This window comes from Cylas formicarius, unplaced genomic scaffold (assembly GCF_029955315.1).
Source record: "Cylas formicarius isolate icCylForm1 unplaced genomic scaffold, icCylForm1.1 PGA_scaffold_6__28_contigs__length_40554024, whole genome shotgun sequence".
Lineage (NCBI taxonomy): Eukaryota > Metazoa > Arthropoda > Insecta > Coleoptera > Brentidae > Cylas > Cylas formicarius.
This window is the reverse complement of record NW_026844347.1, coordinates 39,266,822-39,285,024: the sequence shown is the minus strand read 5'-3', so window position 1 is coordinate 39,285,024 and position 18,203 is coordinate 39,266,822. Positions and strand designations below refer to the sequence as shown.

Sequence of the window (18,203 nt, the reverse complement as noted above, 5' to 3'; positions counted from 1 at the left end):
CGGTCGCCCACTACCGTGAAACTCGGGAAGTGAAGTAAATAAAACGAATCACCGGTGACTACCAAAAGTTGTCCGTTGGGTCTCTGGTAGATATGCGAAATAGGAGCGTAAATAGGGACATAATCTGATATCATTTTAGGTTCCATGTAGACTTTATCACCTAATCTTATTATCCAAACCCATTTGTCGTAAAATAGATACATATGATGGTTAGACGTAACCAAAAATATGGATGGATTTACGTGACACAAATCTGGTACTTTTGTTTCGTTTTTCCCTATCGGAGGTTTCGTAGTTGTGGTAGTAGTGGTAGTTGATGTTGTTGTGGTCGGAGTTGTTACGCGGGCGGTGGTTGTGGTTTTTTTACCATATAAACGTTGAAGACCTGCAACATCGTCGTATGACAATGTCTTAGAATTTAAGCTATACCAAGGGTACATAATGGCATTGCGATCGTTACTGTGCGCCAAACCCAACGTATGTCCAATTTCGTGGAACAACACAGTAAACAAGCTCGTTTTTCCTCCGGGCGCAGGCACTTCTAAACCGTAGTACCAATCTTCGGATTTATCCAAATGAACTTCCACGCACTCTTGTTGTTGATTTGGAAAAAATGCATGTCCTAATATGTTACCCCTTCCGTCAAAAGCAAAAGGACAGGATTCGTTCCCTTTACATCTTATGCTTTGTCTGTGGGTAGTATATTTGTCAGACATCAAAATCATTATATCCGGCTCTGAGTAATTTAAGAAAAAATTTAAATTTGATTCATCACTCCATATTTTAAAAACCTCGGTTGCCAGCACTTTTAACTCTTGATAGTGACTGGGCGGTACTTGAATATACCAATTTAAATCCGTTTTCTGCCATCGCGAAACAGTCGTGAAGGCATTTTCTATTACACCACATCGGGGTTTATTTATTAGTTCGACGGTTTCGTTATTAAGAGTACCATCCACCGGTAAATTATAGAAATCCTGAAAATCCATTAGGGCACGTTGCAAACTCGACGCATTGATCTGCGTTAAAGATTCGTTGTCGTTAGGTGAAAGGAATCCGAATTTTTGTAAATATTCAATCACACCTTCCTCGGGCAGCGCGGCGACTATCGTCGACACGTCCGAACAGGTAGTAAAGACAGCGTAGCATAGCAACAAGACTCTCATCTCGTTCAAGGTCAGTAAAATACTAAAATGTATTCGGTTCCTAGCTAATCTTTTATAGGTAAAATAACAAAGAGAAGTGATGAACCAAACGCTTTTAGTCGCTATTTTGCGTGAGATGACGCAGAATATTACTCGAGAAATGGAACGAAAAAAGAATTATACTTCAATAGATTACAGTTTCGCAGTTTGTATTCATATCATAGCATTAGCGTGCTTTATTTTTACGTGTAAATGTATTATTAATTTTTTTGGATTGAAATAAAAAGTCTTATTTAAATAAAGAAAGTTTTATTTCATACAGGGATCCTTGAATACAACCAATTATATAAAAGGGCAGAATTTCTCAACGCGCACATGCGCAGTCTTCCTCCGGAGTGAAACATGCAATGGGCGTGATCCGGTTGAAATTTCGGCGGATTCAACCAATTATCATCATCGAATTTCTCCACGTTAATGACTCTGCATGCGACATCCTCCTGATCCATTTTCGACATTAAAAATTCCATTTTTGATCTTCCTCTCACGTATATCAAGTCAGCATTTTCTATCAGTAGTCCGATCAACGTATCAATGTCGGAATATTGAACAAAACCAGAACTGTATTTGAGACCGTGATGATATTGTTCGAGCCAGCGTACCGTTCTTTTTTCTGCACCGGTCAACGTGCAATATTCACGCGGCGGTTTCAAAACGTAATGACTAATTTGACATCCATTGTAGACAGCCATTTCTTTAACGACAAATCCATCTTCTAACTGGAAGCCTTGAATATCTACCGCAACGATGCGCATTTTTAATATGACTGGTTAAGATTAGGTTCCTCCGGCGGTATTTATGTTAGATTTCGAACAATCTCGCTGAGCGGTAGTTGTTCCACGATACAATCGTGAATGATGATGCAATAGGCACGTGTATTCGCGGGAAATCCCTTTTTTGCTTCGATGTCTAACTTTACGTCGACAGTGCTGGATTTTACACTGTCGTTTCTTCGAGAACAGTCAATGACGAAAATCGCGCAGTTTTTGAAAGCCATATAGTCAAGCAACGCAGTTTTTTCCTCACATCCCTTATAACTGGGGTAGAAATCCGTGTAATTGTGATGCGCTTCCACGAAGTCATTCTTTTCAAAATCTAATCGTAAACGTTCGTGAGGGTAATATTCTCCGTTTAGTGTTAATCTTATATCCGTTACGTCGACGTGATCGAAAAGCGTCGCATTTTTCGCTTCGTTGTCTTTGCGATTTGTTTGAAAAGCGACTATTACGTATCGGGGGCTTTCGATAGCCGCGCACGTCTTGACAGACCAAATTTCTTTGGTAGAGCCCGCGGTTAGGGCAGGATATTCATGAAGTTCCCATCGTCTATAGGGTATCAATATGGGTTGATCTAATCTAATCGATTTCAGCAGAGCCAATTTGATTTCGTCGTTTGGAAATATGTGCTTGACCCTAAGATCGACACTATCAATTTTTAATTCCGCCGTTGTTTTAATTGCACTGGCCGCAACACCGCCCATTGGTTTAATTATCATACAATTTTTGTCATGTCTGGCTCTTACCAATCTTATGGTTTGTTTTCCACAAGTTATCATATTATAATCATTAAATATGTTTAAAAAGTGTCGTAACGGGATTCGCATGCTAAAATGTCCATTTTCTGTATCGTGAATCGCATTTTCAGGGAAATTCCAGCCGGAAATATCTAGATGCGATGAGTCATCTTTCGAGTAACATAGATAACCTCTAATCGTACTAACTATACCCGGATCACGCACGCTATCCACTTCTTTCCCATTCAGCTCGTACGATATAGTTTCAAAAAAAAATGCTCCTGCATTGTTTACAAATTGCACTTGGTCGGTTCCCGTGAGACGTTTCAGCGATCCCTTAATGCAAATAGCAGCGTCGTACATAAGCAGCCAGGCATCTCCTTGATTGATCGTGATCTCAATGGTGTCGTTGTTCAAAAAAGATTTCACAAAGGGATGATAGGTGCGGGTCTCCACGCGCTGGATAGATTCATCAAATTTTGGCTTTCTGTGTATGTCGAATATTTGATTCGATAACATCGTAGCCCAGTGATCGGAGAAATTGTTTGTTGCTCAATGTAAGACGACCTTTACGGATACGCCTCGGTTTTGTTACTAACCCTACCGTTTGGATGTTCGCTTTTTTATATTCACCAGCGTCTCCGATTGAGTTGAAAATCAACATTACGTTAATTTTTTAAGTTCCAATCTAATGATGATTTCTTCACCTCGGAAATTAACCAACTCAAAATTTTGATCCAGAACCTGTAGGGTAATGTTGTAGATTTGTCGTTTGTTTACTGGCAAGTACGTTAGATATTTAGGAGTTTCGTCGATGGCGTACCCCGGATCGACGGACAAGGCAAACTCGTAAATTGTGTGCGAAGGTCTGTCGTTGTAGAACGCTCCAGACGTTATGTTACTATCTACATGTATCGTTCGCACTTTTATTATATCCACGGGTAAATCTGAGGAATGCATAATATTGGGCTCCAAAATTTTCTGTGAAAACCCCAATAATTTTCCGATACTGTCCGAGTGTTGTTTAAAGTTTACCCCGTATACGGGGCTGTAGATTTCACACTTTATCGTATTATTGTTGGGTTTGATTGATATCTCCTCTATTAACTTTGGGATCGTATTCTTCTCTTCCTTATTTTTTGGCAGATGTTCGTTAATGTAGGTTTCAATGTCGCTAATTTCATAGGACCCGGTCGGAATTTCAATTACGTTTTCTTTATTGTTACCATCGAAGTAGTAAAATTTATTCGAACCCTTATCTATGTTGGGAATGTTGTTGTAAGAGTGGAATCCAATCAGCGCTAAACCGTACTCTACATCTTCATCCAACTGCAGCGGATTGACAAAGTCGATGGATAATGTCGACGTGTTCCCTTTTAACGTAAATATGATCGACATGTTGACTGCTTATAGGTCCGCGATTTCAGTCCTTTTTATAGAGAAATTGCAAACACAAATGACCGCAATTGTATTGCGTAAACTTTTGATATCTATCGTGATTATAGTAGATATTGGCGCTGTTGCCGAAATATTTAACAAGTTCCGCGGGTGGTTTAAGGTTACCGAAACTGTCAAAATACTCAACATCGTTTCCCTTCCTCTTTTTGTATGCTACCCAGTGGGTTCCTCTATTTCGACGAACATCCAAATTTACGATTCCGCATTCTTGCGATCTGATTCGACGGGGTAAACTATCTCGCATAAAAACACCCCTGAAGTGAGGAATTTTTAATTTGCGCGCTAGAGATATTAAATCGACGTCGTATAGAGCCCTTCTGGGTAGCTTTATTGGGAGTTTTTTTGTTTCTTCAGATAAAGACCGAATCCGCCGCGCGGACTCTTTTTCAAGAATAGACCCGATCCCTTTTTTCCAATCTCTTCCATAGCTCGGTTATGGCGGTTGGCCTCTTCGAGTTTCTTTCGTGCGTTTTTCGCATCGATGACAGTTTTAGCGATAGCAGCGGCTCCGCCCGAGAGCGAACCTAAAGCCCCTAGCGCTCCTAATAACGGTAAAAGTGGTAAAATACCGCCCGATTTTGATTCGAACGGTATAATTCTAGGTACCCTAATTTTTTTACGTCCTCCCGCTTTTCTTACAGCGGCTCTGCCAGCTCGAAGCGCTTCCAGTGCCGATCTTCTAAGCATTTTAGGGTTATCGATATGAAACAATTGTTTCTTCTTTAATGCATTGCGAACCTTTTTCACGACACCCTGTCGAAACGAAACAGAGGGACGCCGTTGTTGACCCATACCGAGCTTACGTTTAGTTTTCATAGTCGCGGTGACAAAGAATGCGGCAGCTTTTTCACCAAACTTTGCGTCTTTAGATTTTACTCGCTGCCACGCACGCGTTTCCAATTCTTTATCCGCTTTATGACGTTCGTCTAACGATTTGTTTTGCGAATAGGCAATGTCGTGTACCTTACACGCAGCGTCCAAAGGATTCACCCCGCTATCGCCTCGGTTCAAGCGTTTTTCCAATTTTGTACCGGGACCGCAAAACTGGTAACCCGGAATGTGTACTTCAAAAGGTAACTTGTTAATAAGCGTGTTAACGAGACCACTTCCGGACGCGAAGCATAACATACTAATTAAAGGAAATTGCTTGTGTCGTATATATATATACGAGGTGTCTCGAATAAACATTGTAGTCATGCGGGTGGTGCAGCAGAAACTCAAGCTCCCCATCGATAATTTAGATTTGGTTTGCGGAGATGGTTTCTTTAACAAAAGCAAACACGGTCAACTGCTACCCAATTCATTTAGGGCGGTGTTTTGCGGACCTAGCGGTTGCGGCAAAACCAACACCATGTTAGCGCTACTCTTTAACCCCAACGGGGCAAGTTTCGAAAATGTTTACGTCTACTCAAAGTCGTTGTATCAACCAAAATATCAACTGTTATCTCGCGTATTGAGCAATGTCAAAGGAGTTGGATATTATCCCTACAGTGAAAGAGACTCGATAATCGACCCCAGCGACGCGAAAGAGAATTCTCTGTTTATTTTCGACGACGTGGCGTGCGACAAGCAAGATAAAATTCGCGAGTATTTTTCGATGTGCCGACACAAGGCCATCGACGCTATTTATCTCTGTCAGACATACTCCAAGGTACCCAAGCAATTGATACGTGACAATTGCAATATTGTCGCGTTGTTTAAACAGGATGACATGAATTTACGTCACGTTTATGATGAACATGTCTCACCCGACGTTTCATACGACACGTTTAAACAAATTTGTTCCGAGTGCTGGAAAGAAAAGTACGGCTGTTTGATAATTGTCAAAGATTTCGACGTAAAAAACGGACGCTACCGCAAGGGTTTCGATAAATATATAAAAGTCGATATTTAATTGTCGATAGAAACAGTCATGAAGGCGACGTCCGCCGACATCGCCGACGCGGCGCTAAAAAAAAAAGTAAACGAGTTGTCTAGATCTATTCGAAAGAAGTATTTAACATTAAAATTGGGTAAGAGCGAAGAGGATGCGTCAATTCGGAAGCTTTTCAAACCCGTCAGCGAGCCGCTAGAACGTATAGCAAAAATAAAGCTATCACCGTCACCGGCAGAAATAAAAACTGAACGTCGAGGTGTCAAGCGGGAACACAAAAAGGAACCGAACGAAGAAACAAAAAATAAGGTTAACGTATCATTTTTGCCTATGGAAGAAATTCAGGAAACGCCGGATCCCAATAAGAGCGTTGAGATGCAAAATATCGATGAGGAGGAAGATGATGTGTTTGACACATCGAGCGTGGCCAACGCATCCCTTCAATCATACCTGGAACAATATCCAGAAATTTCCCATTCATATATTCAAAATTTATGGGTAAAATCGCCCGACACCGATATTGTTTACGGACCCGTTTACGACAAAATATCATCCAAATGGTTTCTCGGCAATAAATCGCTGGATTTTCATCAAGGATCTGGCGATATTATTGTAGACGGCGAGAGATATTCCGGTACCCGCGGCTTGTATAATTTGGTGTTTTTGAAAGATCCCATAGCATACACAAAAGACGATTTGGCACAATATAAAAAAATAATGGAGGCTACCCAGGTGCACAGGGACGCGATCGGACGTCTGAAAGGCGCATCGACTGTACCAAAATATACCAAGGTCATCCGACCCTTAATAAAATCTCAGTCGCGTTCGTACTCGTACAGCGGTCAAGGTTATAATATGCGTTATAATGACGCTCCTACTGAATATGTATACTGGGACGACGTCAATGAACTCGTAGAGCGTCTGAAATTACTAATCGCGTCGAAACACGCAGGCAACACGTCTCATGATAACGAAATAGTTTCAATCGTTGAAGAGCTAAAAGAATCAGGTTTTATACGTTAGTTTAACGATGAGTCTGGACAAGTTTGGACGTTCTAGCGCGCTGCGACGACCCTTCACTAATACTGTGATTAGAAGCGCCCTCGACTATATGCCAGACGGAAACGTCAATATGAACAATTTAAAAATTTGCAATGTCCAAACGCCTAGCGATGACGGTGACGTGGCTAACAAAAAATATGTGGATGAGACAAGTAATTTATTAAAAATTGCATTGAGAAAGATTATTGGACAGAAACTCGAAGCGTACACGAAAAGATTACAAATTGAAGACAAAACTAAATTCTCGCGTCTTGAAGAACAACTGAAAATGAGTAGCACTACACTCGAAAATGAAATTATGCAGTTTCGCGAAGTTTTCCACCAAAAGCTAAGCGAAATGAGCGCAAAGAAAGATTTGGAAAAGCACATGACAAAAGTCGCCGTTTTGTCACAGCAATTTCATGATATTGTAACCAAAATGGAGCGACTTACGAACGAAAATGAGAATATAATGAAGGTATTGAAACAAAGGGTTTTAAATCCTCCATCGCAACCGAACACACATTATGAATAAAGAGAAGGTACAACTGGTTCGAGAACTGCACAAGCCGGCACGCAGAAATTATGCTCGCCGCCGGACTATAATACGAGGGATGGATGACCTGTGGCAAGCGGATCTGGCCCAATTAGATCGCTACAGCAAACAAAACAGAAATTTTAAATTCGTGCTGGTTGTGATAGACTGTTTCTCAAAATATGTATGGTGTCGCCCGTTGAAAACCAAAACCGGGGTCGAAGTCGCCAAGGCGTTTTCCAAAATTCTCAAGGACGGACGGCACCCTCAAAACTTGCAAACGGATCTCGGTAAAGAATTTTACAACGACACGTTTCTGAAACTTGTGGATAAGCATAAAATTAACCACTATAGTACGTATAGCATAAAAAAGGCCTCAATTGTCGAACGGGTGATACGTACCCTCAAAGAGAAATTGTTTCGACATTTTTCTTTACGCGGGACGTACAAATGGATCGATGTGCTCGCCTCTATCGTTGATGAATACAATAACACAAAACATAGAACGACGGGTACGAAACCCATCGATGTGAGTAAGAGCAACGAAAAGAGAATTTTGAAAACCGCGTATAGTAGCATAAAAATATTCGGTCCTCGTAAACTTAAAGTCGGCGACATCGTTAGAATCAGCAAAGTCAAGCACGTTTTCAACAAAGGTTATACACCGAATTGGACCACGGAATTGTTTAAAATTGTTAAAGTACGGGTTACTAACCCCGTAACGTATTTGCTTCAAGATATGCAGGGTAAACCCATAATGGGCGGATTTTATGAAGAAGAATTGCAGAAGACAGTTAACCCGGACTTATATCTCGTCGAAAAGGTGTTGCGCAGACGAGGCAATATGGTTCTCGTGCGCTGGTTGGGATTGGATAAGTCGCACGATTCGTGGGTAGACAACGTAGACGTTTTGAAATAAATTTAGTCTCGATTTAGAAGTTCTGACATAAATACGTGTATATGATGGCTCAAGAGAAAATTGTGACATCCAACGAATTGTATAATTTATTGGAAAATTTCGAGTTGCAATTTCCTTCATCAGAAGTGCTCCCGTCCAGCTTCGTTCCTGTAGAGCAACAAACCAAAAAATCTGCGACCAAACGAAAACAAAGTGCGTCGGTCGTATCCCGCAAGAAGAAGAAGAAAACTACCACAAGTGAAGCGTTTGCAGCTCCAACGTCATCCGCTGATTGGCTCGAAGTGTTCACGGACGGTAGAGAAAAAAGTGTCATTTGTGAGGCATTCAATTTAAAAAGAAACTTGGCGTCTCAGTTGTCGGGATTAGAGTGCAATATCAACGAAATTGAAACACAAATTGCGCTTTTTAATACAGACTTGCAAGTGGCGCGGATGCAAGCTCAAGAGTGCAAAAGAAAACTAGAACAATTTAATAATTTAGCATTTAACGAAATTGTAAAATAGTAATAATGTATATAATAAATAAATTATACAATTACAAACTTCTGTGTAATTATTATGCGGTGTTGTGGTGGTGGTAAAAAAGAAAATAGCGTCTAAATATATACATGTTTATTCTTGTTGCAATACAATGGAATACAATCAATACATAAAAGTCTTATCTACAGTTACATATGTTATAATAAAACCACAGTATTAATAGTTCAATGGACTATCAGAAAAGCGTAACTTTTTTCCATATTTCCTCTCATCGTGAAGCATTAAATTACATTCATCTTCAGTTTCTACAGTGAACAAAACTTCTTCAAAGCAGCTTTGACACCAAAATTGTTTATCGTGATATACATCATTCAAATTATTTATATCCAGCTGTAAATGATAGTGATCCAATAAAAGTCTAAAATTTTTCTTTTTAAATTTTTTAACTACTTGAAATATAAAGTGACAAGATTTACAAACTAAAATTTCCGAATATTTTATCCTGTAATAACTGACCCATAAACAGTAAGCGGATTCTCCGTCAAAATCAATGGTTGGAGTTGCCAAAATGCTATTTCTGTAAGACGATCCAAATCTCTTATTCAACAGAATGAATTCTAAATTTAATAAAGAATTGCCATCAGACTGGAGCGCTAATTGTTTAAGGTACTTCCATCTATATTTCGAATAATATTTAAATATTAGTATCGTTAGTTTCCAAGGCAAAGGTGACTCAAGCAAAAAATCAGCACTACACCTAATATTTTCGCAAATTGTTATAATACAAAGGCTTTCTAATGTAAGTTGTTTGACCATAATCTGTAACAAAAATATATTAAAAAATAATTACGGCACTTTATAATGTCCCCACGGAAGCGTTTCATATGAATTCTGCAAAAGATAACGTTTATCGTCTAAAGGACTCAAGGCAACTTTTGTTTGTTCGATGCTAAATACATTGTGAGTGTATGAACGAATGGTTCGTTGAGTGGCGTACTTTTCCCTAAAATTTGTTAAGCATTCTACGTAGTCATCAAATGAAATTTTATTTTTTACAATATTGTACTGAATACCCTTTGACTTTTTAACTACCGAACCCGTTAAAATTTTGAAAGTATACATTTTCGACCTTAACCCCGCATAATGACTAATGATGGTGCCATTAGTCTCATCCTTCATCAACCCCAAAACCTTTTTGTTGATTTGCGGTATATTATAGGGATTGTCATTAGGATAATCAGACGTGTCAAATTTTGTTAAATCGGCCTTAATAACGCTTTCATATGCGTCATAACATTTGATATTATAAATGAAACTGTCCGTATCCATGTATTGAATTTTACATTTTTCGGGACCCAAATTTGGAAGCATGTAATTATAATGAAACTCGTACATGGTCGTTTTCGACAAATCCAATATGGACATTCCAATATAAAGTGGCTTATTAAAGCAAAGTTCCGATTTTTTTAATTCTATAAGCAACAAATTGTTATCAAGTATGGTTCTACTGTGAAATCTAGGACTAGAAATTAAATTTTTCGCACCGTAGCGACCATCCCACGCTTTAACAAATTTAACAATACGATGCTTGCGAATGTTTTCCATTGTTTTACCGTAAGCGGCATTATTAAACAATTTGTATAAATTTATACCAAATTTTGTCTTTGCTTGGGTTCTTAATTTATTATTATGATCGATATAACATTTCAACCAACGAGATTGGTTAAATTTTAATATTTTGTGAATTTTCTTTAGTACGAGACCGTTTTTGAGAGCCTGTTTTAAATTGCGATAGTGTATGACGTATTTTTCTTTATTATACAAAGTAGTCATTAGTTTTGGTAACTTTGAATTGGGGGGCACTCGATGTTCGGCACAAAATGGAAAATCTCTATGTGTGTCATGTAATTTCTGCGGGTATTCCAGGTCTACCTCTAGGATATATCCTTGGGAAGATTCATCTGGAATGTTCATGACATTAAATGAATCAATCTCTTGATGAGACATCCAGTCGAATCCTCCGTAAGGAAGAGGCTCGCACATGGCCTTGCCATAGAGGTTATTGACGTCAAAGTACATGATATAGGAATCATCCCTGGATGAATCGTAGTTGGGCATATATTTATTGTTGGCCTCCGCATATCTACCAACACACACCGAAATTCCACCTCGTATAGCCCGCTCGATAAACATAATTTGGTCAATGTCGCGCAAAAGTTCTAAACGACATTTTGTGAATCTAAGCATGCAATCCCATGTATACCCGGGCATACTGAAATACCACGCCGGATCCAAAACGTGTGTTGCCATACAAGTTTTTCGAAAATTTTCGAATATATCTGCCAGAAGAATAACGTCGGTTTTTAAATACAAATCTGAATACTCGCCTAAATTTTTTATTTCAAACGACTGCCAAACACTTTGTGCGTGGGAATATTTTTCTTCACTAATATTGCTTTCACTTAATTTATTATAGAATTCTTCAATCGGGGGTAAAGTTGTTTCATTTAATTTGTCTATATGGTCGATGTAATCGTAACAAAAAATACCTTTTTGCGACAGTAAATTTAATTTTGATTCGTCGAGATCGGAAAATTCTTTTCTTAAAATATATAGTTCATTTTTATCCATACTGGAAACTAAATTATCCAGAGATGCTCCCAAAAATCTAAACGAATCTATAAATCTAAATTTTATGTTATAATCAGGTTCGAAATATGTAAAAGAGATGTATTTTTCCTTATTAACCGGAACTATGGATACATAGCTTTTTTTTGCTAAAACCGGAAGCAGGAAGTGGCTATCGTATCCAGAAAGGTTCTGGAATACTACGGGCACTACAAATATTTTTTTAAAATTTAAATTACAAGCCTGATGGGCAAAACCTCTAAATTTACCAGTAAAATGATCATGGTCACGAACAATAACATCTTCTTTTAAAAAAGGTTTTTCACAAATATGACAATGACTCGACCTTTGATCTAGACTAATTTCACTATCCATTGGTATAATATCCTTAAATTTTGAACGAACAAATTTTGATAAATTAGATATTTCCTCCACGAACCAATCAATACAATCTAGACCACGATAACTTTTGAAAAATGATATTGAATCATCATAAGAACATTTAAAGTAATATGCAGCACTGTAAGCTTCGTGCTTTTGGTATTTCGAGGTTTTATCTGAAATTTTCAAATTTACTTTTCTCAATTGACTCTCAAAATCGGCGTAAATTACAAACGGAGTCCTTTGTTTATATATATGGTTTCGAAATTCAACGTAATCATATTTGGGAAAAGACACTTTATACTCATTGAAACTGGAACATATTGTTTCGTGGTCATGTAGACGAGTTTCGTTATTGAAATAATTCAAACACCTATCGCAAATGTATTTCTTGTGATTATATTTACTGAGCTGTGAGGAAACTAATCGAGACAAATTTTTAATGTAACAATAGTGATATTTTATTTCTTCATAATCATTATCTTGCGGATCAGGATCAAAATCATTAACTTTTGGATAATATTTATTTTGTATTAACAACAAATTTGAATGTTTTTCGCGTTTTTCTTTTGTTAATCGTGCAGGTAACACGGAATAAAAACTAGTTTTTTCATTTTTATTAAGCTCTAAGATATAAACATTGATGGAAATATCATTGTCTTTTTCAAATTTGCTTATTTTATTCATTTCCATAGGTGTTTGTAAATTTTCAGTTTTCAAAACACTTTTGTAGTATGGATATGAAGAGGGTAAATACTGACGAAAACGTGCTGGAAAGAGTCCGCATACAACTGACCAATAAAAACACGCTTGATCGTCATTTCTAATGTTAATACAAGCCCTTTTATTCGCAATTTCTTTAGGCAACTCAACGAAGGATGACCCGTTACCCATTTCAAATTTATTAATGTTAATCTCTAAATAAATAATATTATTTAAAGCCCACCCGGAATCACGTTCCTGAAACTCTGACATTTGATTTAAAATTTTATCTTGCACATTTTCAACAAACCAATCATTCAATTCTGTTCCTAAATCAACTACAGCATTTCCGGTACTCAGATATTTAACATCAACTTCGCCTTGGACATCATTTTTTGCCTTAATAAATTCACCGCAAAATGTGGTATTTACTTTCAGCAATAAAAATTTCTTTAAAATTTGACTAATTTTTTGTTGAAATATTGGACGAGAATCGTTTAAAAATTGAATTAAATCTTTATGAAGTAAATTAATTATGACACCAGTCTGAACTCTTCCCTGGAAACACGACGCTACCGATTCCCATACAACCATTTCATTTGTGTTTGTCTCGCGGCTACTACTTTGTAATCCCAATCCAAAATGCTTATGTTGATAATTAAGAATAATTTTTCTAATAGCTTTCAGATGTTGAATTGTAGTTTGTAATTTTCTTTTTAACCCAATAGATAAATCCTTTTCGTTAGAAACGATTTGGTTGCAAGATTCAATATTTTTATTTAGTCTCCTAAGCCACACATCACTATCTCTAAGAGTGAACTTGTCGGAAATATGCTTTTTTAATTTTTGTAAGGTTAAAATTAAGATTTGCGCTCTATGAATGATCTGCTTTACGCGCATCGTGGTTTATTAAATATATAACAGTAAATAAGACTTACCCTGTATAATATGTTGATTAATTTTGAATTATTTTGAATTTCTTTAAAGAGTTGGGCTTTCCAATATCTTTGGATCCCTCGTAGACCAGTTTGTACTGCCCCGACGCAAAGTGTTCTAGTCTCGGACGGAAAGCTTCTGTCACGCGAGTAGGAAGAAATACTACGGAATTTTCTAATTGCAGCAACACGGAATTGCCAAATTTTGTATTAACAATTTTGGCTCTAGTAATTTTAAACGGAACGCCTATCGGCAATTCATGCAGTTTGACAATCGGCTGCTCAAAATCACCTTCTGCAAGACAGGTTTGATTCAGTTGACTTAAGTCCATCTATAAATTATTATTAATTATTTTATCTCAAAATTAAAAAAATAAAAAAAACTTACGCTTAAGATTGCTGCTATTCTATTTGCGGTTACGGGTTGAGAGTACTAAGATGATCTTTAGGACCTTTATAAAATAATAACAAATGTTAAAGAATTAAAATAAGACAATAAAAAAGGTACTTACTGCTTTTTTGTACGAACACCAAACCACTAAGTTAGCTTCCACGTTGCACGAATAATACCAAAAACAACTACTGACAAAACAGAGAAAAATGAGATGTATTTATACGGTGCGAGAATACTTTCTAAAAGTTAACAAACGAAGACACCTCCACATGCGTTGCAACAAATTTTTCCCATTACGTTAATCCCACGGAGCAAATATAAAGGGGGCAATTAATTATTATTCTCAACAAGCAAAACAACTTGACATTTAGACTCGGCGCGTTTTGAAATTCCACATCCCATACGGAGATTGTAAAAAATGAAAGCAAGTTGGCCTTGATCTTTTGCGGCAACATACGTTCGTCCAACGTCCGAAACGGTTGCGTTCCCGTGTGAAAGCGTGTTGACCTTGAGACTCCTACCTGCACGGTTGTCTGGCGACAACATCGCGTCTATTCAAATCGGCGTTGGTGCTTGTGGGTAGAAGACCTTTCGACTTTTAATTCAACCATGGAAGGGAGTGCATGTGTATAAATACGTTGCATGTGTATTATAGACTATATTCAGTGCAATGAATACAGAAGTGCGATGTCCATTTCCCTACGACCCTACAACTGGTAAGTTTTATATTTTAATTACCTTTATACAGTGCGCGTCTTTTCTTGTGGGTTTCAGTTTGGGTTATCACTTTTTTGGTTAGTTTCTACCTGTTTTTAAAATATGATACTCATCTTTTTTACGTTGCATAATAACCGATTTAAATTGAGTGTTTTTAATAGCTTTTAAATGACAGTGAATGGAAAAGGGAATTTTGGCTTTTAAAAAATAAACAATTTTTAAATTTGTTTCAAAAATGTTTTATTTTTTGTACTAAAAAATTGCAGTTTGCCTTTTTGACAATAATAATCGAATTAAATTGAGCGTTTTTAATATCTTTTAAATGACAGTGAATAGGGAATTTTGGCTTTTAAAAAATAAACAATTTTTAAAATTACTGAAAGTTTTGTTTCAAAAATGTGCGTTTTATGGGGAAAACGCGAAATATATACATATTTTTGTTTATTTTTTGTACTAAAAAATTGCAGTTTGCCCTTTTGACAATAATACACTTACATTTAAATGACAGTGAATTGAAACGTGAATTTTAGTATGCGCGTATAACTTAAAAAACAATTTTTAAAATTATTTGATAACCCCCCTTTTTGGAAGTTTTGTTTAAAAAAAAAAAATGTGTGTTTTATAGGAAACGCTACATATCATACTTTGTTTTGTTCTAGAAAAAATCGCGGTTTGTCCGTATAACAAGTCGCATATTATGTTGGCGCATCGCTTAGGGCGTCACATATTCAAATCACACAAAGAGTACCGGGGGTTAGAATTCCCGGTACGACATGAAACGACAAGGGAACATCACCAGCAGCAGGAGCAACCCGGTGGATCAAAAGAAACAAAGGAGCAGCAGGAGTACCCGGGTGGGTGGTCGACGGAGTGGGACGGCGAGGAGTGCACTTCGTATTTAGATTTCCTCCGGGAACGGGAAGAAGAACAACGCAAGGAACAGGAACAATGGGATGGTCGACTGAATCGACATAAAAAGAAGAAGAAACTCCTCGCCAGACCAATTTTATAAATAAAATAAAATGTATTAAAATTCAAGTTTATTTAATTATCCTCCCGATCCACCGCGTCACCGCGCCGCACCGTCACCGCCCTCTACCGGGGGGGCCTACGACGGTCGGAGCGCGCGACATCTAGCAGCGACGGGCGGAACCGGGGCAAAACAGGACGCTACACAAGCTGGCGACATCTAGCAGCGACGGGCGGAACCGGGGCAAAACAGGACACTACACAAGCTGGGTGGGGGGCGGAGCGCACTCTGGTAGACAGGGGGGACACTAGGACGCCACGCGCGGGGGGCCCCCGCTGCGGGGGGGTTAGGAAATTGAGGTTATGTACGGTTTCTGTTGCTTATATCGGCACTATACATCTACTTTCATGTTATTAGTGACAAATATACTGCTACATTTACCGTTAAGACGCATAATATATCAAATAAACCTTCCGGGATTAACCGATCCGATATAAATCTGATGTCGTTTTAATCCGGATTAAACGTCAAATATAAACGTTGGCAATAATGGTTTGTTTCAACCTCTATTTTGCTTTCGCGTTCCAACATTTCCATTCAATTTTCTTTCTCAAAAAAGATAGTGCTAGTATAACTCAAGGCAAAGTAACAGTAAAACAGTTTTCCACTCATTTTTTTCAATTTATTGAAAATTAATTTAAAAAAATGTTTTTTTTTCAGACAGTACACTTCTCAGCATGCAGCAACCTTACTGCTGGAATCAACTGAAGAGGACACGAGCGAAAAACATAATTAATTTATCCCACGGTATGTTCAAAAACAATTAATTGCTCAGCACACGAGCGTGTCTTTTCCACGATATTGATAGATGATATTAAGGAACTAAAGAAAAAAAATATGACGGCTGTTCAAAATGTGACACTTATTAATGCTAGACACAAATATTCAAGAAGCTCTAAAATATCAAAAATTATTTTTTCTACCCCCGTCTGTAAAATACCTAATTACACACCGATCTAGCGTGCGGGAAGCGTCACTTTACCACGTCAATTTCCTTTCCCACAAATCCGAGTTACTTCGAATATTTCCGGGATTTTACCGCACGGGTTTGGCAGCAATCGGATGTTTTCGGAAATATTTCCCACACCTTGAATTTTGACGTTTGTCAATTCTGACTTTCATGTCAGTGAATGTATTCGTATTGTTTTGCGAAAATGTGCCCAAAAACTAACGGTCGTAGAAAAAGTATAGTATGCAACACGTGCGGCAAGTCACTCGTTTATTAAACACTCGCTCCGCTCGTGTAAAATAAACTCGTGGGTTAAATGCCGTTTACCGCACTTGTTGCATGATATACTAATTTTGCACTCCAGATTAAAATGTCAAAACAAGTTCTCAAATTTCCGTCAGACAGAAAATTTCCACTTGACAGATTTCTTTTTTTTTATGGAGAACTACTTTAAAGAATTGATAGAATTTATATAAAATATATGCAAATTAACTAGATGTATTTTCAATATAAAGTTAAAAATATTTACGATTTTTTGACAACTAAAACATTTAATTTTTATTTTAAGTTTTTTCTTTAATAGTTCCTAAAGTAACTTTTCCTAGCCTTTACTCTAAACACATCAAAGACCGTAGTGAGCTAGTTCGAGCTTTACTGGTATTTTAGTCACGGGTTTGGGAGCGATCGGATGTTTTCGATAGATTGTAGCTACTTTTGACCATTTTGACCATATTCGTGCTGGTTTGCAAAAATGCAGCTGGTCGTGGAAAAAATAGATTTAGCAACACGTTAATAAACCTCTTCTCGTTAATAAACTAGTGACTATAGTGTTTCTTTATAAAACTTGTTGCATAATCCAGGTGTTTTTGACCCTTCACGTGAGACACATGAACGATGAACGCAAAAACTGGACAACAGCCTGCCTGTAGATTGACGTTTCCTAAGGAATAGATGCTACGTTATTTTTTTCGATTAATAACTAATCTTATCTATTTTATTAAGCTATATGTTTGTACAATTGATATCGCGGTATTAGCGTGTAAATTTTATACTTGTATACTTGATTGGAAGAATTTTTAGACGTTGGTTCTTTTTTTTTAAGTTTCAGATACTGAATTATTTGGAAATAATTCTCGCTCATTTCGGATATTGCGTGCAGACTTCGATTTGGAGATCCATTGTATGTACAAGCGATTTATGATGTTATTCTTTTTACATATATTTATATTCAACAACGTCCCATTCAACTTTCGGAGGTCCTCTTACGTATACATATTGAGTTTTGTTTATATCTACTTGCAGACCTCAATTTTGCGTGATGTTGCGTGCAGACTTCGATTTGGAGATCCATTGTATGTACAAGCGATTTATGATGTTATTCTTTTTACATATATTTATATTCAACAACGTCCCATTCAACTTTCGGAGGTCCTCTTACGTATACATA

General features: G+C 37.5%; 1 protein-coding gene and 1 long non-coding RNA gene across 3 annotated transcripts; one reads left to right on the top strand and one right to left on the bottom strand.

Moving 5' to 3' along the window:
• Window positions 1-9,173: 9,173 nt before the first annotated feature.
• On the bottom strand, window positions 9,174-14,311 carry LOC132703971 (uncharacterized). Of its 2 annotated transcripts, XR_009619195.1 has the most exons (4): window positions 14,179-14,311; window positions 14,055-14,118; window positions 13,670-13,998; window positions 9,174-9,839 (listed from the first exon to the last, which is right to left on the bottom strand). It is a non-coding gene; the product is annotated as an uncharacterized LOC132703971 (long non-coding RNA). The 2 variants fall into 2 exon arrangements; XR_009619194.1 differs by lacking the exon at window positions 9,174-9,839 and having other exon boundaries at window positions 12,820-13,998.
• A 325-nt stretch (window positions 14,312-14,636) lies between these two features.
• Window positions 14,637-15,789, top strand: LOC132703969 (uncharacterized). The gene is made up of 2 exons (XM_060673545.1): window positions 14,637-14,776; window positions 15,437-15,789. The coding sequence occupies exons 1-2, from the start codon at window positions 14,731-14,733 to the stop codon at window positions 15,787-15,789; spliced, it is 399 nt and encodes a 132-aa protein (XP_060529528.1). The 5' UTR covers window positions 14,637-14,730.
• Window positions 15,790-18,203: the final 2,414 nt, after the last annotated feature.